General features: G+C 47.1%; 1 protein-coding gene across 1 annotated transcript in view; it reads left to right on the top strand.

Annotated features, from left to right (window-relative positions):
• LOC136124550 (L-gulonolactone oxidase) overlaps nucleotides 1-11695 on the top strand; it is a 28603-nt gene extending 16908 nt beyond the window's left edge. The window contains exons 7-12 of the mRNA XM_065879299.1: nucleotides 2859-2966; nucleotides 3813-3889; nucleotides 7534-7683; nucleotides 8547-8711; nucleotides 10173-10263; nucleotides 10914-11695. Of these exons, the coding sequence (XP_065735371.1) occupies nucleotides 2859-2966; nucleotides 3813-3889; nucleotides 7534-7683; nucleotides 8547-8711; nucleotides 10173-10263; nucleotides 10914-11042 (720 nt within the window). The 3' untranslated portion in view covers nucleotides 11043-11695. The remainder of the gene's footprint in view (nucleotides 1-2858; nucleotides 2967-3812; nucleotides 3890-7533; nucleotides 7684-8546; nucleotides 8712-10172; nucleotides 10264-10913) is intronic.
• Nucleotides 11696-26808: the final 15113 nt, after the last annotated feature.

Here is a 26808-nt window from a genome sequence, read left to right as displayed (position 1 = left end):
AACATGGCAAGGAAGACTTCCTCTGGGGCCCAAACCCCTTTGATGGTGCTCCCAGGAACCACAAGTCAGACCGAGGAAATCCATGATCCTAGGGACCCTCCTCCTCCAGATAGGATTGTTTGTAGGCCCTGAAGGGAGAGAGTTAAGCTCACAATGGGATGGGCCTTGGATGGGCTCCATCGTTCAGCCACCACTCCATGCTAAGTTAGGGAGCACAGAGGGTACAGAGCTGGAGCATGCGTGGTGCATGCCTCCAGGAACTTAGAGTTTAGTGTCAGGGAAAAAGATATGCCTTGTCCCTCTAATTCAGGGAGGAAAAGAAATGACAGAGATCAGGAGAGAGGCACAAAATGTGATGTGAGAGTGGCTCTCATCACTCCATTCGGGGTGGAAATCTGGGCACGCATCTCTCAGTCACCAGAGCTGAGAAAGGGGCACCATTACATTTACTGCTAAGATTCTGGGCAATATGGGATGGCCTTGGATGCTGGGACATGAGGAAATGGGGGATTTTCTGCTCTCTCGTGTCCTAGCCCCATCCTCCATCCAAGCCCCAGGAGAAAATCAGCTCTGCCCGGAGGTGATGGGTCAGGCGTCCACCACCCAGTCAGGAGGGAAGTGATAGTAACAGGGTTCTGGAGTTTCTTCCTGAACTTTCCCCAGGTCTATAGCCCAGCAGAAAAGGCCCTCCTCTTCAAATAAGGAATCATAGGGCCCTCCCGCATTTATTGTGTCCAAGGAGCTACGCTAGCAGCTCTAGGGCAAGGGGTTGGGAAACTACGGCCCACAGAGAACAGCTGGCTTACTGCCTGCTTTTGTAAATAAAGTTTTATTGGCACACGGCCACGCTCCTTGTTAATGTATCCTCTGTGGCTGCTTTCAGGCTACCATGGTAGAGTTGTGTAGCTGGAACAGAGACGGTAAAGCCTAAAATATTTACTATCTGGCCCTTTACAGAAAGAAAATTTGCTGATCTCTGCCCTCGGGGAGAAACTAAATATGAATGAAATCGTCACTGACCTATAGGAGACGCTTGATGAATTTCAGAGACAGATGTATGCTTCAATACCTGTAATATACTTCTGGGATGGATGTGATATAAATAGAAACTGCTTAGAATGGAAGGAGAGAGCTTTGGGGCCGGGTGGGGGCGGATTTACATGGAGCTTTAAAATTACAATACATCTCAGGTCAGATCCCACTTTCCAGGTACTCCACTGTCACTCGTGGCCAGTGGTGAAGGTACCGGACAGTGTCTGTAGAAGGAGGCTTCTTAGTCCTGAACTGTTTGGGCTCGATTCCGTAGGAGATGGAGCGCTGCTGGGGATTTTTGAGCTGTGTTTTGGGATGCTTCCCTGTGACGTTGCCTGGAGAGATGAAAAATGGAGCAAATTATGAGGCTAGTGCGAGAGGGCCAGTGAGAGCGAAGAAGGCAGCTAAGTCAGCCACCATCCTTGGCAGCAGGAGCGGATTATAGGGAAGACTGGAGAGACACGTGCGGAGATGCAATAGGGTGACCGACAGCCTGGGCCTGGCATGGGCCGGGGGAGGCTTAGCATGGCAGCCAGGTCACTGGAAGGCAACCCATTCCTGTATCCCCCAGGCCCCATCAAGCATCGGTTAACAAGTTAGGGGGCCTCCCTGAAGTGATGACAAGGATCCACAATTCTAAAGTTCCCCCACTGCTCCCAGATGCTCCAAACTGAAGTTTTAGGTGGGCTCACCTCAGCGCTTCATCTTGGCTTCACCTCCCTTCCTGATCAGATGTGGAAATCACAAGTTGTGTTTAACAGCTTATAAACTGCTTTCACATCCAGCAACTCCCTTGGTTCTCACAACAGTCAGAAGGGAGGGAGGGAGGGAGGGAGGAAGGAAGGAAGACTATTAAGGTCTCTACAGATGAAGACATGCTGCCCAGAGGCCTCAGAGGGCTTCTTGAGACTCACAGCTGAGAACTTGGCAGGTGGGGAATAGGGCCGGGGCCCTAAATGTGTGGCAGCATTGCTCACATTCAGAAACAAGACTCTCCACTGGGCACAGGCCACGTGGCAGGCACTCAACTCGGAAGCTTCAGCATAGGTTATTTCATTTCATCTGCACAAGTGCCCACATGTTATTGGTGGGAAAGCCAAGGCTCAGGGGATGTGGTTCCTGCAAGGTCGCCAGAGCCAGGACATGAATCCAGAACTTACTCCAGGACCACTGCTCCTCCCCTACCTCCCGGCTGCCTGTCAAACCCCAAATCCGTCTCTGCTTTGGCTCAGAACTTGTCCTGTATCCGCTTGATGGATGTCAAGGAGACATGATTTGCTCTGCAGTGTTATTTCCACGTGTGCAAATGATGAGCCATATTCGAGCAAGGCTCTCGTGTCCATTTTATTGAGGGCCCTGGACATGTCAGGCCTTGTGGGGATAAGCGATGATGACAATGACAATGTAAGAGTAAGAGTGGCAGCAGCAGCCCGTACCCGTACAGGGCTCACCAAGCTTGTGACACCGTTTTAAGCACTTTCTAAGCATTAATGCATTTAATCTTCATAACAGTCCTGACATGGGTACTGTTATTAATCCCACTTTACAGATAAGGAAACTGAGGCACTTGCCCAAACTTACATAGATAGTAATTACTCAAGCTAGAACAAATGAGAGGTCGTTTTTGTCCTCTAAGTTACTAAAGGAAGTCCACCTGTAAGTGGATATTGTTAACGGCCAGCATCTTATAAGACACATTCTGTGCTATTTGGCAATGTTAGGACAAGTTCAGGTATTTTCTTTTGATGGTGGGCTCTGGCTCCCAGCATCCCCACCGTCATCCTGTGACCAATACAATCTCTGCTCCTCCCTCCTGCCTCGGACAGGTTCTTGACAACCTGGACAGCCACCTGAAAAAATCCGAATACTTCCGCTTCCTCTGGTTCCCGCACAGCGAGAACGTCAGCGTCATCTACCAGGACCACACCAACAAGGTAGCCGGGGCATCTTCCCCTCCTCACACACAGCCCACCATTCCCACACGTCCCCACCCACCCCCGCCAGCTCCCAGGGCGCCTGACGCCTGTTATCGTGCTGTTGAGCCGTGAGAGGTGAGAGGAAAAGCAAGGGTGAGCATCACTGAGCCTGAGGAGAGAAGCACAAAAGGCCAGAGGGTGGAAGGAAGAAGGAAGGTGGGCCCAGTAAGGGTCCATGTGTCTGCGGGGAGGGATGCGTAGGGGTGAGGTCAAGAGACAATCTAGATGTGGGGCAGGGGAACGGGGGACAGAGGTGTGGGCAGGACAGGATAGGCTGAGTCCTAGGAAGCTGGGCTAGACCTCAGAAGCCAGCTAATACATCCCACCTTCCCTCCAGCACCCCCATCTTTCCCACCCCCAACCGTACAGGTGAAGAAACCCTTGGTTTTGTCTCCCCACTGTGACCTTAGCAAACAAGCTGCTTCTCAGCAGAAGAAAACAAAACCGTCACTTAGGGTGATGTTGATTGAACAAGTCAGGCAAAAGCCAGGACACCTACTGTGTGTATAAGGGGCTGGCGTAGGGTTCATAAAGGATGATTGCTGGACACCCGGCTCGTGGGCTCTGAAGAGGAGGGACAGATGCACATTTTTGTCTTGTGCAAAATACATGAACATATAAAAAAAAGCATGAAACCGAGGGGATAGGGCATGGGAATCAGCGGTAGGAAGTGAGGCTTTCAATCATCCTGGCAGGTGGGTCACCCTTCCCCCGTGACACACACACAGCCTCTCCTGGGACACATCTCCTTCTAAGGAGACACTCAGCTCTGGCCCCAAACTGACCACAAATTCTGCTTCCCAGCCTCCCTCCTCTTCGGCCAACTGGTTTTGGGACTATGCTGTGGGATTCTATTTACTGGAGTTCCTGCTCTGGATCAGGTAGGAATGCAAGTGTCTCTTTTCCCAGCACCCGCCATATACTGTTGCAGATGTGGTCCATCAGAAGAACAACGTCCTACCTAGTTGTGCAAACTGGGTCTGTCTCCTGGGTCCAGAGCAGGGGTTTTCAACCTTGGAGAGCTTTTTAAAAAATACCAGTGCCCAAGCCGCACTCCCTGGCTCACAGGTGTTGTGAAGCTTCGTATTGTCCTGTTTCTTACCTCCTTCCCAGCCTGAAGTCTGTGCTCAGGCTCAGGCCCCATGTCTGCCACCAAACACGTAACTATGAGTGATGGGGAAGGTTTTATGGGGCCTTGAGTGGTGACTCTGTATCCAGCCAAGACATGGAATGGCATCAGATAAAGATTTTTGAAATGTTTCATACATGTAAATAATATAGGCAACACACATTTAAAATATAAAGACTAATATAGTAAGCACCCATATCTTGTTGTTGCTACCGTATTAAGAAGTGAGACAACACTAGTAAAATTGGAGTCCTCTTGGTGGAACTCCCAGATCACAGTATCTCCCCAAAAAGGTAAACCACCCCCCTAGACTTTATGCTTATCATTCTCTTGCTTTTATCGATACTGTAGTTTTCTGAATCCTGAAAGAAGAAATTGGTAATTCAGCTTTGATAGTGATAATTTTCCGTGTTGATATGAATAGCTGTAAGTAGTCATTTTCCACCGTACGCATTTACCGCAATGTATGTATCCATGCTCTTGTTGATGGATATTTGGGTTGTCCTCAGGAATATTTTTGTCCATTACAAACAACGTTCCTGTGAGCATTCTGGAAAATTGCTTCTGATGTCTTGAGTGTATAATCATGAGTGGAACTCCTGGGTCACCCAGTATAAGCATCTTTCATTTTATAAGATCAAGTTGTTCTCCTAAGCAGTAATACCAAGTTAACTGCCATGCACTGTAAGGTTCTCTGTCCTCCATAAGCTGGACAAAATTGGACCTGTCAGGCTTTTAAATTTTTGTGTGCTGTGTGTTAAATGGTACCTCATTATGGTTTTTAATTCTTATTTCCCTGATTATTAATAAGGTTGCCCAGCTTTTCAGTTTATTGATCTTTCAGATTTCTCTTCTGTGAGGTGCCCATTTACGCACTTTGTTCTTTTAAAAAATTGGGTTGTTTTTTTCTTAGTGTTTTGTACAGCTTTATTTACATGTATCTTGAGCACCGGCCCTTTTCTGGTTATGTGTGTTGCGTCACCTTCTCCCTGTTGGTGTCTTATCTTTCACTTTCATGGTGTTTTATCATGTGTAGATGTATTTAATTTTATCGAATGTAGCCATCTAGTCTTTTATCTTGAGGACTCTGGTGTCTTTTTAAAGATGGTCAGCCCAACCTAGAGGCCATCGCTCCATCAGATGACGGATCGGGGGCGAGAGTGGAAAATGCCCAGCCAGCTTCTCTCCCCTTCCATCACAGCAGCCTGGCAGTTGTATGTGCTTGTGTCTGTGGAGTCTGGTCCCAGGGAGCATCTAAATAAATTGGGCTGTAAATCACAGTTGGCACATCCCAGCCAGGGCGGATGCTCCGAGGGAGCTCCGTGACCTCTGAGCACAGCCCATGTGGCCCCCCTTTTCATGTCTTCTGGAAACTGCATCCACCCAGCCTCATCCCTGCAGCTCTGGGCCTCTCGCTGAATTATGTGCCCAAGGATGCGGGAATGAAAACTAACATAATGGATTGGATACCTGGTGACTTAATGGCTGCTTTGCGATCAGACTCACTATAGCCCCATGAGGGCAGGGATGCCGTCTGTCCTGTCACTGTCAATCCTCAGAGCCCCAGAGAACACCTGGCACCTAGAGGAGGCTCATAGTATTTGTGTAGGAAATGCTAACGAAAAGCTTGGTCCCTGTCCTTGAGGTGTTCAGTAGCGGTCAACCGTAGGGGTGATGGTGTTGGCCCTGGCTGACCAGGACAGAGAGACAGGCTTTCTCGGGAACAGATCCCTGGAGGGTCAGCCAGGACCAGGGCCAAGCTCAGCTCCTGTGCTGAGAACAGCCTGGTGCCCTGGGGCCGGTGGGAGCTGCCCCATGGCCATGCTGGCCTGGGACACCAGAGAGCATCTGCCTTGAGAGAGACAGCGTTCTCCTCCTCTTCCAACCCCTGCAGCGTGTACTTTTCACCCTCCCAACCCCTGTAGGAGAAGGAGAAGCAAGGAGAAGGCTGATTTTGCTTTCTTGGCTTCCCAACACATCTACAGTGAAAATTGATTTCTTTTATAAAGACAAAAAAAATGAACTTTAATCTGTGCGTGTGTGTAAGTATGCATTTGGAAGAATGTGACTTGGTGAATGAGTTTCCCAGAGCGGAAAGCCAGGTGACGGCTCCTTCGTGGCCCAAGAAGCGCAGGGCCTTCCCTTTGCAATTCCTTGGGCAGCTCATTTCCAAACACAAGAATCCATAAGCCCAGCCCGCATGCTAGGCCACTGGCCCCCACTGGCCGCTTACAACAATCAAGTCCTCCCAGGATGGCCAGGTGTGGAAGGAGGGTGAATTACTACAGTCCTTATGGAAATTAAACTGGCAGCAACTTGCTGAAATTAAAACTCTGCCTGCCCTTTGCCCCAACAATCTGGTAAGAATATAAGTACAAAGACCTTTGTTATGGTGTGGCATGTGCTGATACTACACCGAAAATGACAGGTTTTGGCGAGGATGTGGAGAAATTGGACCCTTCTGCGCTGTTGGTGGGAATGTAAAATGGTGCAACCGCTAGGGAAAACAGTATGGAGGTTTCTCAAAAACTTAAAAATAGAATTTCCATGTGACCCAGCAATTCCACTTCTGAGGGTATATCGGAAAGAACCGAAAGCACGATTTCAAAGAGATATTTGCACACTTGCGCTCACAGCAGCATTATTACAACAGCCAAAAGGTGGAAGCAACACAGGTATCTGATGGATGACTGGATAAACAAAATGGGGTATGTCCATACACCGGAATACTATCCAGCCTTAAAAAGGAAGGACATCCTGACACATGCTACAATGTGAATGAGTCTTGAAAACATTATGCTAAGTGAACTAAGCCAGACACATAAAAGGACAAATATCGCGTGATTCCACTTTTATGAGGCACCCAGAGTAGTCGAATTCATCGAGACAGGAAGTAGAATGGGGGTTGCCAGGGGCTGGAGGGAGGGCGCAATGGGGAGCTGTTGTTTAGTGGGGACAGAGCTTCAGTTTTGCAAGGTTCTGGAGATGCACCACACAGCGATGTGAATATACTTAACACTACTGAACTGTACACTTAAACAGTGGTTAAGATGGTAAATTTTATGTTACGTGTTTTTTTTTTTTTTTAATCAAAGTTTGGGTTTTTCACCAAACCCAAACCCTGAGAATAACCTAGTCATTAAAGGGGAAGAGAGGGATAAAATGTGAGATAAAATCCATAACTGGATCACGGGGCAGCCATGGAGAGAGTGATGGAGGGCGATATTCACATTCCCTGGAGGGATTTCCAGGCTGTAGGTAAGCGTACATGGCAGAGTATGTGGAGAATGAAGTCCTGGTTTGTAAGGGACTCAGCCCGGCACCCAGCAAACAGCCGGCACTCACTCACTGCTGGATAATACGATGATCACAGGCCCCTCTGCCCTGCCCCCCCAGCACCTTCCTCCCAGGCCTCGTGGGCTGGATCAACCGCTTTTTCTTCTGGCTCCTGTTCAATGGGAAGAAGGAAAACTGCAACCGCAGCCACAAGATCTTCACCTACGAGTGCCGCTTCAAGCAACACGTGCAGGACTGGGCCATCCCCAGGTAGGGGCTGTGTGGGCCAGCCTGTGGGTGGGTCGGCAACAAACAGATTCCCTTGGGATCTGCCCTAGCACGTACACTGCCAACCAGGCTCCCCGTTCTACCTGTTATTAGTGGGGGGCAAACTGGAGGCTCTGAATCCCCATCCGGTGCCCTTGCACCACTGTGACTCTCAGGGAAACCAGCCAGGGGATCCCCTCCGCTTTCCCCATCAGCTCCTCTCCAGCCATGCAGCTGGGTAACAGCAGGCTGGCCAGCATCTGGTTTTTCTGAAAGACTGTCACCTGCGTTGTCCCTCGTCGGCTGAGTCCCATGGAGCAGGCTGGGGGCCGGTACGCTGCATCTCAGTCCCTAGGGACACACCCCCTCGGGACTGAGGCTAGGTCTGTAGCCCAGATCACTGCAGCTTTCTCTCTGAATTGCCCCTCTTTGTCCCTCTTCAAGAAAAGGTGGGGGGGGGGAGGGTTGGTGCCCAGGGCTTAAGGGGTGCCTCTGTCACCATGTTCAGGGGCTGAGGCCACCACACTCTTGGGGAAGGACTATTAGAAAAAGTAGAAGTCTTGGAATCAGAGTGACCTGACTGTCTGAAAAAGAGGAGGCTGGGGCATGGGACGGCTGGGGCATGGGACAGCTGTGGTCAGAGACCCAAGGGGAGCCCCCGATTGGGTGGGGGCCCTGGGATCTGAGCTGGGAGCAGTTGGTAGGTCTCCTCTTCTGTGAGGACTTTGAGAGCAGCCATGAGGAAGGGGCCTCCTGGGGACCGGGATCCCCAAGGCCCCCAAGGCTGGGAAGCCATGCAGAGCCTCATGGGAGCTCAGGAGGCCCCTTCTTGAGGTCTGGGTTCCATCCCCCTGGGCCGAGTGCAGAGAGAAGACCAAGGAGGCCCTGCTGGAGCTGAAGGCCATGCTGGAGGCGCACCCCAGGGTGGTGGCCCACTACCCCGTGGAGGTGCGCTTCACCCGGGGGGACGACATCCTGCTGAGCCCCTGCTTCCAGCGCGACAGTTGCTACATGAACATCATCATGTACAGGTGAGCAGCGCGTGGAGGGGGCAGGGTGGGGCTGGGCTCCCTACCCCCACCCTGCCACCCTGCTTCGAAGGGACCCCTCCCCTTCCCCAGCTTTCAAGTCCAGTTCAAACACCACCTTCTCCCGGGAGACTTCCCTGATCCTGGCCGCAGAAAATCGTCTTTCTCTCCTTCCAGTTCCTACAACCACCCTTTCTAGCCTATGTTATGTTAATGCAGTCATTAATATTAATGAATATGTAATAGTAATTTTAATGTTAATATGCATAGCTACTACTTGTGAAGCTGATATTACTGAATGACAAGTCTATGCTATCTCCTGTGCCTGCCCTAGTCATTGATTCCGAGAGCCTGGAACTGTGTCGAGAAGGATTCTGAGGCCAGGTTTCAGTTCAGCCAAAAAGAGAATCAGGCCTGGATGCATTTGTCCATCTTAACCGGCTCCACCAGGCCCTGTGCCGATACCTGATTAGTTGCACAATAATCTCTTGTATGAGGCTTACGGGCATGGACGGTTTAAGAAGCTCCTCTTTTCTAAAACTTCCTGCCTAAGACATGTCTTCCTTCCTTCCCATCCCCCATTGATAACAGCCCTTCTCTGACTTTGCAAAAGACAAATATACTCTCCCCCAGCCTGAATCTTACTATGCTGTATTTCTCCAGCATGTAAAATACCCCAAACTCAAGGGATCCCAAGGGACAATTCAAGAAGGCGCTGTCCTGGCGGGAGTCCCCGAAGCCAGAAGAGAGTTTCTGAAACGCGTACTGAATGAGAGGGGGCTTATTTCATGTAGGGACAGACTTGCAGCCAGCCTCATCCACATCTGTCTGTCTATCTTATCCCTACCTGTGCATGTAAATTCAGAAGTGAGAAAGTTGCCATGGGGCTGCATCATAACATTTGAATTTTTTAAAGCTCTGACTTCGATTTTTTCTGTCAGTAAATCTGACTTTGCAGGACTGACCAACTAGGTTATATGGCCATGCTTTCCATACATCAATGAGGGGATTCTGATATAAATATTTATTTTTAAGGTTTGTGTGTGTGTGTATATATACATATATATGTATATATATATCTCCTTAAAGTCATCTTTAAATTAAATTTTTTTAATTTACATTTTAAAATATTTAGATTTAAAATTGAAATCTTCAAGCTACATGAGTATATAAATATACATACATATATATGTGTGTGTGTGTGTGTATATATATATATATATACATACATACACACACACACACAAATCTTTAAAATTATTTAAACTCATGACAACTTTCAGTGGCCAGTTAAAAAATATGCAAGAGGATGTAAACCTTTTCCAAATCCTTCTGAGCAGAAGCCCTCAAGGTGCTGGGTCACTGCTGTCCATGTCCTGAGGGCACAGGCAAGGTGCCTAATAACAGTGGGTGGGACAGTGCAAAGCAGAGACAGGGCCTCACCTCCTTCTGCCCCCTCCCCAGGCCCTACGGCAAGGACGTGCCGCGGCTGGACTACTGGCTGGCCTACGAGACCATCATGAAGAAGGTGGGGGGCAGGCCCCACTGGGCCAAGGTAGGATGTTTCATGGGGGTTGTCAGCTGGGCAGCTGCTGTGAGCTGAGGCTTGCACCAGAGGGCGCCTCTCCTCCCAGTTGCCCTGCCTGCCCAAGGCTTAGATGTGGGGAAACTTGGGCTGAGCAAGTGACAGGAAGGAGGGCCCCCACGACCCTAACCAGACCCATCTTCCCCCTGCATTCATGTTCCAACAGCCCAGTGACTAATTCTCTGAGTTTTCAGAACACTTCCTCACCTTTCATTTTATTTAATTCTCATAGTAACCCTACGAGCAGGATAAGGCGGTGGGTCTATTTAACAGACAGGAAACTAGGGGTCTCTCAGAGGTGACGGGACTTACTTACTAATTAGCAGTTGAATTGGGGCCAGAGCCCTCTCCACTCACACACTGCCAGGTGGCAAAGGGAATGGGAAGTTTAATGCTGCATTTTAACACCTTCCTTCTTTACTTTCCAAGAACTTCCTCCCTCCTCTTTGGGTCTCTACATTATAGGTGCATGTGAATGAACGCATGCACGTATGTGCTTGTGTGTGCCTGGGGGTAGCAGCGTCACACATGCAGGCATCCAGACGTGGGGGCCTGTTTGCAGCTCCGCTGCAATGCTGGTTCCAGGGAACGAGGCCTGTTGAATCTGGTTGCTTCCTCAGGCCCACAACTGCACCCGGAAGGACTTCGAGAAAATGTATCCTGCCTTTCCGAAGTTCTGTGCCATCCGAGAAAAGCTGGACCCCTCGGGGATGTTCCTGAATGCGTATCTGGAGAAGGCGTTCTACTGAAGCACAAACAGAAAACAAGCCAAGCCCACCCCATCCCATTCCCCAGGCCCACTTCCCACGAGGCTGAAGGCTCAGCGCCCCTCCGGCCTGATGGGGAACAGACCTCTTCCCCAGGCGCTCTGCCGCGGTGCCCACAGCTGCTCTAACCCAGAGTAAGGAGTCTGGATCCGGGCAGCTCCCACTTCCCTCATCCTCACAGGAACCCCATGTAAGGAAGTGCACCAAATCCCCATTTACCTCTTCAGCCGCATCCTTTCAGCCCAAGCCTGCAATCACCACATGCTGTTTCCCAGAAGACAGAGAAGCCCCCAAATGTTCTGTGTCTAGGAGGTCAGGATTCAGCCTTTCACAGGTTCCACCCGCTGGTTGGGTGTCTGGAGCTCCAGGGATCCCTTGCCCACCCATGCAGGGAGGGGTCCCCCTGGCAAGTGTGTGGGCACAGAGGTCGTGTGTGCTGTGCTCTGCTTTCTTTCACTCTCGAGGGTCTTTCAGATGCTCAGGTGCGTGCCCCCTGCCCTGGGACTGCCCTCTTCCAGAGGGTCCACCTGTCCATCTGACCTCCCATAGCCCGACCTACAGTGTGTCTATTCCAGGGGATGTTTGGGGAGTGGGACTCTCCTTGCCTTCTTTTTAATAAAGGCCAAGAGTTCATTCACTCTCTGCTCCCTCCTCTTCATCTCCAAGGTAATCCTTTGGGAGCAGGGGGCTCCCTGATTCCCCGACTGCCTTCCAGAGGTAACGGGTCTCGAACTTGCCTGGAAAATGCTCTTCATAGTCCTCCTGCAAACTTAGTTTCAAGCTGCCTCTGACCTACCACACTTTGTGGCTATTCTTTCACCAGACTCTTGTTGAACATCTACAAGGTGCCAAGTGCTTTGGGGGAATTAAAAGGACCTTAAGGGGCGTCCCTGGTGGCGCAGTGGTTAAGAATCCGCCTGCCGATGCAGGGGACACAGGTTCGAGCCCTGGTTCAGGAAGATCCCACATGCCTCAGAGCAACTGAGCCCATCAGCCACAAGTACTGAGCCCAAGTGCCACAGTTACTGAACCCCGCACGCCTAGAGCCCATGCTCACAACAAGAGAAGCCACCGCAGTGAGAAGCCCATGCACCACAACGAAGAGTAGCCCCTGCTCACTGCAACTAAAAGAAAGCCCGTGCGCGGCAACAAGGACCCAATGCAGCCAAAAATTAAATAACTAAATTTATTTTTAAAAAAAGAACCTTAAGACAGGTTCCTGGCATCCAGAAATGTATATTTTAACCATATGTTTCATAAGAGGTTAATACGCAGACTATATAAGAACTCCTCAACAAAACAAAAACAACTGATCAAAAATGGACAAAGGGCACTGGTTGGGAGTCTGCCTGCCGATGCAGGGGACACGGGTTCGTGCCCTGGTCCGGGAGGATCCCACATATCGTGGAGTGCCAGGGCCCGTGAGCCATGGCCGCTGGGCCTGCGCATCTGGAGCCTGTTGCTCCGCGGCAGGAGAGGCCACAGCAGTGAGAGCCCCGCGTACAGCAAAAAAAAAAAAAAAAAAAAAAATGGACGAAGGGGCCTCCCTGCTGGTGCAGTGGTTGACAATCCGCCTGCCAATGCAGCGGACACGGGTTCGAGCCCTGTTCTAGGAGGATCCCACATGCCGCGGAGGAACTAGACCCGTGAGCCGCAACTACTGAGCCTGCGCCTCTGGAGCCTGTGCTCCCCAACAGAGGCCGCGACAGTGAGAGGCCCGCGCACCACGATGAAGAGTGGCCCCCGCTCGCCGCAACTAGAGAAAGCCCTCGCACAGAAACGAAGACCCAACACAGCCATAAATAAATAAATAAATAAATAAAAATTTTTTTACAAGGCAAAATTCCTTTAAACAAAAAATGCACAAAGCACTTGAATACACATTTATCCAAAGAAGATACACAAATGATCAGTAAGCACGTGAAAAGAGGCTCCACATCACTAATCACTAGGGAAATGCAAATGAAATCACCATGAGATATCACTTTACACCCATTAGGATCACTATTACCAAAACAATAACAACAGAAAATAACAAGTGTTGTCGAGGACCTGGAGAAATTGGAATCCTTGTGCGTTGCTGGTGGAAATGAAATGGTGCAGCTGCCGTGGAAAATGGTACGGAAGTTCCTCAGAAAGCAAAACAGAATTACCACATGATCCAGCAATTCCACTTCTGGCACATACCCAGAAGAACAGAAAGCAGGGACTCAAAAGAGATATTTGCACACCCACGTTCATAGCAGCATTATCCACAGGTGCCAAAATGTAGAAGCAGCCCAAATGTCCACTGATGGATGACTGCATAAATTGTGGAATGTACATACAATGGACTATCAGCCTTAAGAAGGAAGGAAACTTTGATATATGCTACAATTAATGAGCCTTGAGAATATTCTGCTATGTGAAATAAGACAGTCACAAAAAGAGAAATGCTGTACAATTCCAATTACATGAGGTACCTACAGTAGTCAGATTCGCAGAGACAGAAGGTAGAACAGTGGGTGGCAGGGGCTGGGAGGGAGGGAGAGTAGGAGATAGTGTTTAACTGGTACAGAGTTTCAGTTGGGGAAGATGAAAAATTCTGGGGACGGATGGGAGTGATGGTTTCACAAGAAAGTGAATGTACTTAATGCCACTGAACTGTGCACTGAAAAATGCTTAAAATGGTACATTTTATGGTATATATATTTTTACCCCAATGAAAGTAAAGAAATTTATACTTGAATTCAGGGAAACAAGAGTAATGTGCATAGGGCATTAAATAGCAATACCAGGGAGTGTGTAATGGAGTGTCAGGGAAATGGTACAGCCACAGACACCTGGCCAGTCCACTTGGACTCAACTTCCCCAGAGAGGCTGGCTCCAGACCTAAGTCCACGGCCTCGAGGGCAAGAGCTACCCCTTCAGCAGGACCAGCTGTGTAATTCACAGGGCCCAGCACAAACGATTAAGAATTTCACGAGGGCACCTATACTTCAGCTAAAATAAACAGAAGTTCAAGAGGGTGACAGCAGAGCATTAAAACAAGCATGGGGTCCTTCTGAGCACTGCACAGGCCAAGAACCCATGAAACCAGCCCCACTCACCGTCACCAGGTGTGGACAGTAGGTATGTGTCAACTTACTGGGCTACAGTCTGAATTGTTTCATCAAACACCGATCTAGGTGTTGTTCTGAAAGAGGTATTTTGTGGATACACTTAACATCTACCACGAGTTGACCTTAAGTAAAGGAAATTACCCTCCAAAATGTACGTGGGCCTCATGCAATCAACTGAAAGGCCTTAAAAACAAACACTTGAGGTTTCTGGGAGAATAAGTTCTGTCTCAAGAGCTCCTGGCTGAGTTTCCAGCCTGTGGGGCTGCCCTACAGATTTCAGGCTTGAGCCAACTCCTTGAAATCAGTCTGACATAAACATATACCTTGGTTCTATTTCTCTGGAGGACCCTGACTGATACATAAGGAAAGAAATGGATTGGTAAAGTTAATACAAAGAAAAGCATGGCAGGCTAAATCCTGAGGCTTGGGAAATGGCGGAGTCCGAGTCACTCCCATGTTCTACAGATGAGGAAACAGAGGCTCAGAGAGGTCAGGTTACTTGTCCAACGTTGCATAGCACGTTAGGAAAGGCAGTGCCAGTAAACCAAAGTACATCCTGAAGCCCTGTATTTTCAATAGCTGGAATTTAATTTTTAAAATCTATGAATTTGGGGGCTTCCCTGGTGGCGCAGTGGTTGAGAATCTGCCTGCCAATGCAGGGGACACGGGTTCGAGCCCTGGTCTGGGAAGATCCCACATGCCGCGGAGCAACTAGCCCCGTGAGCCACAACTGCTGAGCCTGTGCGTCTGGAGCTTGTGCTCCCCAACAAGAGAGGCTGCGACAGTGAGAGGCCCACGCACCGCGATAAAGAGTGGCCCCCGCTCGCCGCAACTAGAGAAAGCCCTCGCACAGAAACGAAGACCCAACACAGCCATAAATAAATAAATAAATTTTTTGACAAGGCAAAATTCCTTTAAACAAAAAATGGAAAAAGGACTTGAATACACATTTATCCAAAGAAGATACACAAATGATCAGTAAGCACGTGAAAAGAGGCTCCACATCACTAATCACTAGGGAAATGCAAATGAAATCACCATGAGATATCACTTTACACCCATTAGGATCACTATTATCAAAACAATAACAACAGAAAATAACAAGTGTTGTCGAGGACCTGGAGAAATTGGAATCCTTGTGCGTTGCTGGTGGAAATGAAATGGTGCAGCTGCCGTGGAAAATTGTATGGAAGTTCCTCAGAAAGCAAAACATAGAATTACCACATGATCCAGCAATTCCACTTCTGGCACATACCCAGAAGAACAGAAAGCAGGGACTCAAAAGAGATATTTGCACACCCACGTTCATAGCAGCATTATTCACAGGTGCCAAAATGTAGAAGCAGCCCAAATGTCCACTGATGGATGACTGCATAAATTGTGGAATATACATACAATGGACTATCACTCAGCCTTAAGAAGGAAGGAAACTTTGATATATGCTACAATTAATGAACCTTGAGAATATTCTGCTATGTGAAATAAGACAGTCACAAAAAGAGAAATGCTGTACAATTCCAATTACATGAGGTACCTACAGTAGTCAGATTCGCAGAGACAGAAGGTAGAACAGTGGGTGGCAGGGGCTGGGAGGGAGGGAGAGTAGGAGATAGTGTTTAACTGGTACAGAGTTTCAGTTGGGGAAGATGAAAAATTCTGGGGACGGATGCGAGTGATGGTTTCACAAGAAAGTGAATGTACTTAATGCCACTGAACTGTGCACTGAAAAATGCTTAAAATGGTACATTTTATGGTATATATATTTTTACCCCAATGAAAGTAAAGAAATTTATACTTGAATTCAGGGAAACAAGAGTAATGTGCATAGGGCATTAAATAGCAATACCAGGGAGTGTGTAATGGAGTGTCAGGGAAATGGTACAGCCACAGACACCTGGCCAGTCCACTTGGACTCAACTTCCCCAGAGAGGCTGGCTCCAGACCTAAGTCCACGGCCTCGAGGGCAAGAGCTACCCCTTCAGCAGGACCAGCTGTGTAATTCACAGGGCCCAGCACAAACGATTAAGAATTTCACGAGGGCACCTATACTTCAACTGAAAAAAAAAAAAAGGAGAATTTCAAGAGGGTGACAGCAGAGCATTAAAACAAGCATGGGATCCTTCTGATCACTGCACAGGCCAAGCACCCATGAAACCAGCCCCACTCACTGCCACCAGGCGTGGACAGTAGGTATGTGTCAACTTACTGGGCTACAGTCTGAATTGTTTCATCAAACACCGATCTAGGTGTTGTTCTGAAAGAGGTATTTTGTGGATACACTTAACATCTACCACGAGTTGACCTTAAGTAAAGGAAATTACCCTCCAAAATGTACGTGGGCCTCATGCAATCAACTGAAAGGCCTTAAAAACAAACACTTGAGGTTTCTGGGAGAATAAGTTCTGTCTCAAGAGCTCCTGGCTGAGTTTCCAGCCTGTGGGGCTGCCCTACAGATTTCAGGCTTGAGCCAACTCCTTGAAATCAGTCTGACATGAACATATACCTTGGTTCTATTTCTCTGGAGGACCCTGACTGATACATAAGGAAAGAGATGGATTGGTGAAGTTAATACAAAGAAAAGCATGGCAGGCTAAATCCTGAGGCTTGGGAAATGGCGGAGTCCAAGTCACTCCCACGTTCTACAGATGAGGAAACAGAGGCTCAGAGAGGTCAGGATACTTGTCCAACGTTGCATAGCACGTTAGGAAAGGCAGTGCCAGTAAACCAAAGTACATCCTGAAGCCCTGTATTTTCAATAGCTGGAATTTAATTTTTAAAATCTATGAATTTGGGGGCTTCCCTGGTGGCGCAGTGGTTGAGAATCTGCCTGCCAATGCAGGGGACACGGGTTCGAGCCCTGGTCTGGGAAGATCCCACATGCCGCGGAGCAACTAGCCCCGTGAGCCGCAACTACTGAGCCTGGGCCTCTGGAGCCTGTGCTCTCCAACAGAGGCCGCGACAGTGAGAGGCCCACGCACCACGATAAAGAGTGGCCCCCACTCGCTGCAACTAGAGAAAGCCCTCGCACAGAAACGAAGACCCAACACAGCCATAAATAAATAAATAAAATTTTTTTTAAATAAGGCAAAATTTCTTTAAAAAAAAAATGGACAAAGGACCTAAATACACATTTCTCCAAAGAAGATATACAAATGATCAGTAAGCACGTGAAAAGAGGCTCCACATCACTAATCACTAGGGAAATGCAAATGAAATCACCATGAGATATCACTTTACACCCATTAGGATCACTATTACCAAAACAATAACAACAGAAAATAACAAGTGTTGTCGAGGACCTGGAGAAATTGGAATCCTTGTGCGTTGCTGGTGGAAATGAAATGGTGCAGCTGCCGTGGAAAATGGTACGGAAGTTCCTCAGAAAGCAAAACAGAATTACCACATGATCCAGCAATTCCACTTCTGGCACATACCCAGAAGAACAGAAAGCAGGGACTCAAAAGAGATATTTGCACACCCACGTTCATAGCAGCATTATTCACAGGTGCCAAAATGTAGAAGCAACCCAAATGTCCACTGATGGATGACTGCATAAATTGTGGAATGTACATACAATGGACTATCAGCCTTAAGAAGGAAGGAAACTTTGATATATGCTACAATTAATGAGCCTTGAGAATATTCTGCTATGTGAAATAAGACAGTCACAAAAAGAGAAATGCTGTACAATTCCAATTACATGAGGTACCTACAGTAGTCAGATTCGCAGAGACAGAAGGTAGAACAGTGGGTGGCAGGGGCTGGGAGGGAGGGAGAGTAGGAGATAGTGTTTAACTGGTACAGAGTTTCAGTTGGGGAAGATGAAAAATTCTGGGGACGGATGCGAGTGGTGGTTTCACAAGAAAGTGAATGTACTTAATGCCACTGAACTGTGCACTGAAAAATGCTTAAAATGGTACATTTTATGGTATATATATTTTTACCCCAATGAAAGTAAAGAAATTTATACTTGAATTCAGGGAAACAAGAGTAATGTGCATAGGGCATTAAATAGCAATACCAGGGAGTGTGTAATGGAGTGTCAGGGAAATGGTACAGCCACAGACACCTGGCCAGTCCACTTGGACTCAACTTCCCCAGAGAGGCTGGCTCCAGACCTAAGTCCACGGCCTCGAGGGCAAGAGCTACCCCTTCAGCAGGACCAGCTGTGTAATTCACAGGGCCCAGCACAAACGATTAAGAATTTCACGAGGGCACCTATACTTCAACTGAAAAAAAAAAAAAAGGAGAATTTCAAGAGGGTGACAGCAGAGCATTAAAACAAGCATGGGATCCTTCTGATCACTGCACAGGCCAAGCACCCATGAAACCAGCCCCACTCACTGCCACCAGGCGTGGACAGTAGGTATGTGTCAACTTACTGGGCTACAGTCTGAATTGTTTCATCAAACACCGATCTAGGTGTTGTTCTGAAAGAGGTATTTTGTGGATACACTTAACATCTACCACGAGTTGACCTTAAGTAAAGGAAATTACCCTCCAAAATGTACGTGGGCCTCATGCAATCAACTGAAAGGCCTTAAAAACAAACACTTGAGGTTTCTGGGAGAATAAGTTCTGTCTCAAGAGCTCCTGGCTGAGTTTCCAGCCTGTGGGGCTGCCCTACAGATTTCAGGCTTGAGCCAACTCCTTGAAATCAGTCTGACATAAACATATACCTTGGTTCTATTTCTCTGGAGGACCCTGACTGATACATAAGGAAAGAAATGGATTGGTAAAGTTAATACAAAGAAAAGCATGGCAGGCTAAATCCTGAGGCTTGGGAAATGGCGGAGTCCGAGTCACTCCCATGTTCTACAGATGAGGAAACAGAGGCTCAGAGAGGTCAGGTTACTTGTCCAACGTTGCATAGCACGTTAGGAAAGGCAGTGCCAGTAAACCAAAGTACATCCTGAAGCCCTGTATTTTCAATAGCTGGAATTTAATTTTTAAAATCTATGAATTTGGGGGCTTCCCTGGTGGCGCAGTGGTTGAGAATCTGCCTGCCAATGCAGGGGACACGGGTTCGAGCCCTGGTCTGGGAAGATCCCACATGCCGCGGAGCAACTAGCCCCGTGAGCCACAACTGCTGAGCCTGTGCGTCTGGAGCTTGTGCTCCCCAACAAGAGAGGCTGCGACAGTGAGAGGCCCACGCACCGCGATAAAGAGTGGCCCCCGCTCGCCGCAACTAGAGAAAGCCCTCGCACAGAAACGAAGACCCAACACAGCCATAAATAAATAAATAAATTTTTTGACAAGGCAAAATTCCTTTAAACAAAAAATGGAAAAAGGACTTGAATACACATTTATCCAAAGAAGATACACAAATGATCAGTAAGCACGTGAAAAGAGGCTCCACATCACTAATCACTAGGGAAATGCAAATGAAATCACCATGAGATATCACTTTACACCCATTAGGATCACTATTATCAAAACAATAACAACAGAAAATAACAAGTGTTGTCGAGGACCTGGAGAAATTGGAATCCTTGTGCGTTGCTGGTGGAAATGAAATGGTGCAGCTGCCGTGGAAAATTGTATGGAAGTTCCTCAGAAAGCAAAACATAGAATTACCACATGATCCAGCAATTCCACTTCTGGCACATACCCAGAAGAACAGAAAGCAGGGACTCAAAAGAGATATTTGCACACCCACGTTCATAGCAGCATTATTCACAGGTGCCAAAATGTAGAAGCAGCCCAAATGTCCACTGATGGATGACTGCATAAATTGTGGAATATACATACAATGGACTATCACTCAGCCTTAAGAAGGAAGGAAACTTTGATATATGCTACAATTAATGAACCTTGAGAATATTCTGCTATGTGAAATAAGACAGTCACAAAAAAGAGAAATGCTGTACAATTCCAATTACATGAGGTACCTACAGTAGTCAGATTCGCAGAGACAGAAGGTAGAACAGTGGGTGGCAGGGGCTGGGAGGGAGGGAGAGTAGGAGATAGTGTTTAACTGGTACAGAGTTTCAGTTGGGGAAGATGAAAAATTCTGGGGACGGATGGGAGTGATGGTTTCACAAGAAAGTGAATGTACTTAATGCCACTGAACTGTGCACTGAAAAATGCTTAAAATGGTACATTTTATGGTATATATATTTTTACCCCAATGAAAGTAAAGAAATTTATACTTGAATTCAGGGAAACAAGAGTAATGTGCATAGGGCATTAAATAGCAATACCAGGGAGTGTGTAATGGAGTGTCAGGGAAATGGTACAGCCACAGACACCTGGCCAGTCCACTTGGACTCAACTTCCCCAGAGAGGCTGGCTCCAGACCTAAGTCCACGGCCTCGAGGGCAAGAGCTACCCCTTCAGCAGGACCAGCTGTGTAATTCACAGGGCCCAGCACAAACGATTAAGAATTTCACGAGGGCACCTATACTTCAACTGAAAAAAAAAAAAAGGAGAATTTCAAGAGGGTGACAGCAGAGCATTAAAACAAGCATGGGATCCTTCTGATCACTGCACAGGCCAAGCACCCATGAAACCAGCCCCACTCACTGCCACCAGGCGTGGACAGTAGGTATGTGTCAACTTACTGGGCTACAGTCTGAATTGTTTCATCAAACACCGATCTAGGTGTTGTTCTGAAAGAGGTATTTTGTGGATACACTTAACATCTACCACGAGTTGACCTTAAGTAAAGGAAATTACCCTCCAAAATGTACGTGGGCCTCATGCAATCAACTGAAAGGCCTTAAAAACAAACACTTGAGGTTTCTGGGAGAATAAGTTCTGTCTCAAGAGCTCCTGGCTGAGTTTCCAGCCTGTGGGGCTGCCCTACAGATTTCAGGCTTGAGCCAACTCCTTGAAATCAGTCTGACATGAACATATACCTTGGTTCTATTTCTCTGGAGGACCCTGACTGATACATAAGGAAAGAGATGGATTGGTGAAGTTAATACAAAGAAAAGCATGGCAGGCTAAATCCTGAGGCTTGGGAAATGGCGGAGTCCAAGTCACTCCCACGTTCTACAGATGAGGAAACAGAGGCTCAGAGAGGTCAGGATACTTGTCCAACGTTGCATAGCACGTTAGGAAAGGCAGTGCCAGTAAACCAAAGTACATCCTGAAGCCCTGTATTTTCAATAGCTGGAATTTAATTTTTAAAATCTATGAATTTGGGGGCTTCCCTGGTGGCGCAGTGGTTGAGAATCTGCCTGCCAATGCAGGGGACACGGGTTCGAGCCCTGGTCTGGGAAGATCCCACATGCCGCGGAGCAACTAGCCCCGTGAGCCGCAACTACTGAGCCTGGGCCTCTGGAGCCTGTGCTCTCCAACAGAGGCCGCGACAGTGAGAGGCCCACGCACCACGATAAAGAGTGGCCCCCACTCGCTGCAACTAGAGAAAGCCCTCGCACAGAAACGAAGACCCAACACAGCCATAAATAAATAAATAAAATTTTTTTTAAATAAGGCAAAATTTCTTTAAAAAAAAAATGGACAAAGGACCTAAATACACATTTCTCCAAAGAAGATATACAAATGATCAGTAAGCACGTGAAAAGAGGCTCCACATCACTAATCACTAGGGAAATGCAAATGAAATCACCATGAGATATCACTTTACACCCATTAGGATCACTATTACCAAAACAATAACAACAGAAAATAACAAGTGTTGTCGAGGACCTGGAGAAATTGGAATCCTTGTGCGTTGCTGGTGGAAATGAAATGGTGCAGCTGCCGTGGAAAATGGTACGGAAGTTCCTCAGAAAGCAAAACAGAATTACCACATGATCCAGCAATTCCACTTCTGGCACATACCCAGAAGAACAGAAAGCAGGGACTCAAAAGAGATATTTGCACACCCACGTTCATAGCAGCATTATTCACAGGTGCCAAAATGTAGAAGCAACCCAAATGTCCACTGATGGATGACTGCATAAATTGTGGAATGTACATACAATGGACTATCAGCCTTAAGAAGGAAGGAAACTTTGATATATGCTACAATTAATGAGCCTTGAGAATATTCTGCTATGTGAAATAAGACAGTCACAAAAAGAGAAATGCTGTACAATTCCAATTACATGAGGTACCTACAGTAGTCAGATTCGCAGAGACAGAAGGTAGAACAGTGGGTGGCAGGGGCTGGGAGGGAGGGAGAGTAGGAGATAGTGTTTAACTGGTACAGAGTTTCAGTTGGGGAAGATGAAAAATTCTGGGGACGGATGCGAGTGGTGGTTTCACAAGAAAGTGAATGTACTTAATGCCACTGAACTGTGCACTGAAAAATGCTTAAAATGGTACATTTTATGGTATATATATTTTTACCCCAATGAAAGTAAAGAAATTTATACTTGAATTCAGGGAAACAAGAGTAATGTGCATAGGGCATTAAATAGCAATACCAGGGAGTGTGTAATGGAGTGTCAGGGAAATGGTACAGCCACAGACACCTGGCCAGTCCACTTGGACTCAACTTCCCCAGAGAGGCTGGCTCCAGACCTAAGTCCACGGCCTCGAGGGCAAGAGCTACCCCTTCAGCAGGACCAGCTGTGTAATTCACAGGGCCCAGCACAAACGATTAAGAATTTCACGAGGGCACCTATACTTCAACTGAAAAAAAAAAAAAGGAGAATTTCAAGAGGGTGACAGCAGAGCATTAAAACAAGCATGGGATCCTTCTGAGCACTGCACAGGCCAAGCACCCATGAAACCAGCCCCACTCACTGCCACCAGGCGTGGACAGTAGGTATGTGTCAACTTACTGGGCTACAGTCTGAATTGTTTCATCAAACACCGATCTAGGTGTTGTTCTGAAAGAGGTATTTTGTGGATACACTTAACATCTACCACGAGTTGACCTTAAGTAAAGGAAATTACCCTCCAAAATGTACGTGGGCCTCATGCAATCAACTGAAAGGCCTTAAAAACAAACACTTGAGGTTTCTGGGAGAATAAGTTCTGTCTCAAGAGCTCCTGGCTGAGTTTCCAGCCTGTGGGGCTGCCCTACAGATTTCAGGCTTGAGCCAACTCCTTGAAATCAGTCTGACATGAACATATACCTTGGTTCTATTTCTCTGGAGGACCCTGACTGATACATAAGGAAAGAGATGGATTGGTGAAGTTAATACAAAGAAAAGCATGGCAGGCTAAATCCTGAGGCTTGGGAAATGGCGGAGTCCAAGTCACTCCCACGTTCTACAGATGAGGAAACAGAGGCTCAGAGAGGTCAGGTTACTTGTCCAACGTTGCATAGCACGTTAGGAAAGGCAGTGCCAGTAAACCAAAGTACATCCTGAAGCCCTGTATTTTCAATAGCTGGAATTTAATTTTTAAAATCTATGAATTTGGGGGCTTCCCTGGTGGCGCAGTGGTTGAGAATCTGCCTGCCAATGCAGGGGACACGGGTTCGAGCCCTGGTCTGGGAAGATCCCACATGCCGCGGAGCAACTAGCCCCGTGAGCCGCAACTACTGAGCCTGGGCCTCTGGAGCCTGTGCTCTCCAACAGAGGCCGCGACAGTGAGAGGCCCACGCACCACGATAAAGAGTGGCCCCCACTCGCTGCAACTAGAGAAAGCCCTCGCACAGAAACGAAGACCCAACACAGCCATAAATAAATAAATAAAATTTTTTTTAAATAAGGCAAAATTTCTTTAAAAAAAAAATGGACAAAGGACCTAAATACACATTTCTCCAAAGAAGATATACAAATGATCAGTAAGCACGTGAAAAGAGGCTCCACATCACTAATCACTAGGGAAATGCAAATGAAATCACCATGAGATATCACTTTACACCCATTAGGATCACTATTACCAAAACAATAACAACAGAAAATAACAAGTGTTGTCGAGGACCTGGAGAAATTGGAATCCTTGTGCGTTGCTGGTGGAAATGAAATGGTGCAGCTGCCGTGGAAAATGGTACGGAAGTTCCTCAGAAAGCAAAACAGAATTACCACATGATCCAGCAATTCCACTTCTGGCACATACCCAGAAGAACAGAAAGCAGGGACTCAAAAGAGATATTTGCACACCCACGTTCATAGCAGCATTATTCACAGGTGCCAAAATGTAGAAGCAACCCAAATGTCCACTGATGGATGACTGCATAAATTGTGGAATGTACATACAATGGACTATCAGCCTTAAGAAGGAAGGAAACTTTGATATATGCTACAATTAATGAGCCTTGAGAATATTCTGCTATGTGAAATAAGACAGTCACAAAAAGAGAAATGCTGTACAATTCCAATTACATGAGGTACCTACAGTAGTCAGATTCGCAGAGACAGAAGGTAGAACAGTGGGTGGCAGGGGCTGGGAGGGAGGGAGAGTAGGAGATAGTGTTTAACTGGTACAGAGTTTCAGTTGGGGAAGATGAAAAATTCTGGGGACGGATGGGAGTGATGGTTTCACAAGAAAGTGAATGTACTTAATGCCACTGAACTGTGCACTGAAAAATGCTTAAAATGGTACATTTTATGGTATATATATTTTTACCCCAATGAAAGTAAAGAAATTTATACTTGAATTCAGGGAAACAAGAGTAATGTGCATAGGGCATTAAATAGCAATACCAGGGAGTGTGTAATGGAGTGTCAGGGAAATGGTACAGCCACAGACACCTGGCCAGTCCACTTGGACTCAACTTCCCCAGAGAGGCTGGCTCCAGACCTAAGTCCACGGCCTCGAGGGCAAGAGCTACCCCTTCAGCAGGACCAGCTGTGTAATTCACAGGGCCCAGCACAAACGATTAAGAATTTCACGAGGGCACCTATACTTCAACTGAAAAAAAAAAAAAAAGGAGAATTTCAAGAGGGTGACAGCAGAGCATTAAAACAAGCATGGGATCCTTCTGATCACTGCACAGGCCAAGCACCCATGAAACCAGCCCCACTCACTGCCACCAGGCGTGGACAGTAGGTATGTGTCAACTTACTGGGCTACAGTCTGAATTGTTTCATCAAACACCGATCTAGGTGTTGTTCTGAAAGAGGTATTTTGTGGATACACTTAACATCTACCACGAGTTGACCTTAAGTAAAGGAAATTACCCTCCAAAATGTACGTGGGCCTCATGCAATCAACTGAAAGGCCTTAAAAACAAACACTTGAGGTTTCTGGGAGAATAAGTTCTGTCTCAAGAGCTCCTGGCTGAGTTTCCAGCCTGTGGGGCTGCCCTACAGATTTCAGGCTTGAGCCAACTCCTTGAAATCAGTCTGACATGAACATATACCTTGGTTCTATTTCTCTGGAGGACCCTGACTGATACATAAGGAAAGAGATGGATTGGTGAAGTTAATACAAAGAAAAGCATGGCAGGCTAAATCCTGAGGCTTGGGAAATGGCGGAGTCCAAGTCACTCCCACGTTCTACAGATGAGGAAACAGAGGCTCAGAGAGGTCAGGATACTTGTCCAACGTTGCATAGCACGTTAGGAAAGGCAGTGCCAGTAAACCAAAGTACATCCTGAAGCCCTGTATTTTCAATAGCTGGAATTTAATTTTTAAAATCTATGAATTTGGGGGCTTCCCTGGTGGCGCAGTGGTTGAGAATCTGCCTGCCAATGCAGGGGACACGGGTTCGAGCCCTGGTCTGGGAAGATCCCACATGCCGCGGAGCAACTAGCCCCGTGAGCCACAACTGCTGAGCCTGTGCGTCTGGAGCTTGTGCTCCCCAACAAGAGAGGCTGCGACAGTGAGAGGCCCACGCACCGTGATAAAGAGTGGCCCCCGCTCGCCGCAACTAGAGAAAGCCCTCGCACAGAAACGAAGACCCAACACAGCCATAAATAAATAAATAAATTTTTTGACAAGGCAAAATTCCTTTAAACAAAAAATGGAAAAAGGACTTGAATACACATTTATCCAAAGAAGATACACAAATGATCAGTAAGCACGTGAAAAGAGGCTCCACATCACTAATCACTAGGGAAATGCAAATGAAATCACCATGAGATATCACTTTACACCCATTAGGATCACTATTACCAAAACAATAACAACAGAAAATAACAAGTGTTGTCGAGGACCTGGAGAAATTGGAATCCTTGTGCGTTGCTGGTGGAAATGAAATGGTGCAGCTGCCGTGGAAAATGGTACGGAAGTTCCTCAGAAAGCAAAACAGAATTACCACATGATCCAGCAATTCCACTTCTGGCACATACCCAGAAGAACAGAAAGCAGGGACTCAAAAGAGATATTTGCACACCCACGTTCATAGCAGCATTATCCACAGGTGCCAAAATGTAGAAGCAGCCCAAATGTCCACTGATGGATGACTGCATAAATTGTGGAATGTACATACAATGGACTATCAGCCTTAAGAAGGAAGGAAACTTTGATATATGCTACAGTTAATGAGCCTTGAGAATATTCTGCTATGTGAAATAAGACAGTCACAAAAAGAGAAATGCTGTACAATTCCAATTACATGAGGTACCTACAGTAGTCAGATTCGCAGAGACAGAAGGTAGAACAGTGGGTGGCAGGGGCTGGGAGGGAGGGAGAGTAGGAGATAGTGTTTAACTGGTACAGAGTTTCAGTTGGGGAAGATGAAAAATTCTGGGGACGGATGCGAGTGATGGTTTCACAAGAAAGTGAATGTACTTAATGCCACTGAACTGTGCACTGAAAAATGCTTAAAATGGTACATTTTATGGTATATATATT

This window comes from Phocoena phocoena, chromosome 6 (genome assembly GCF_963924675.1).
Source record: "Phocoena phocoena chromosome 6, mPhoPho1.1, whole genome shotgun sequence".
Lineage (NCBI taxonomy): Eukaryota > Metazoa > Chordata > Mammalia > Artiodactyla > Phocoenidae > Phocoena > Phocoena phocoena.
Note: the sequence above shows the minus strand (reverse complement) of the source record. Positions and strands in the feature narration are given on the sequence as shown.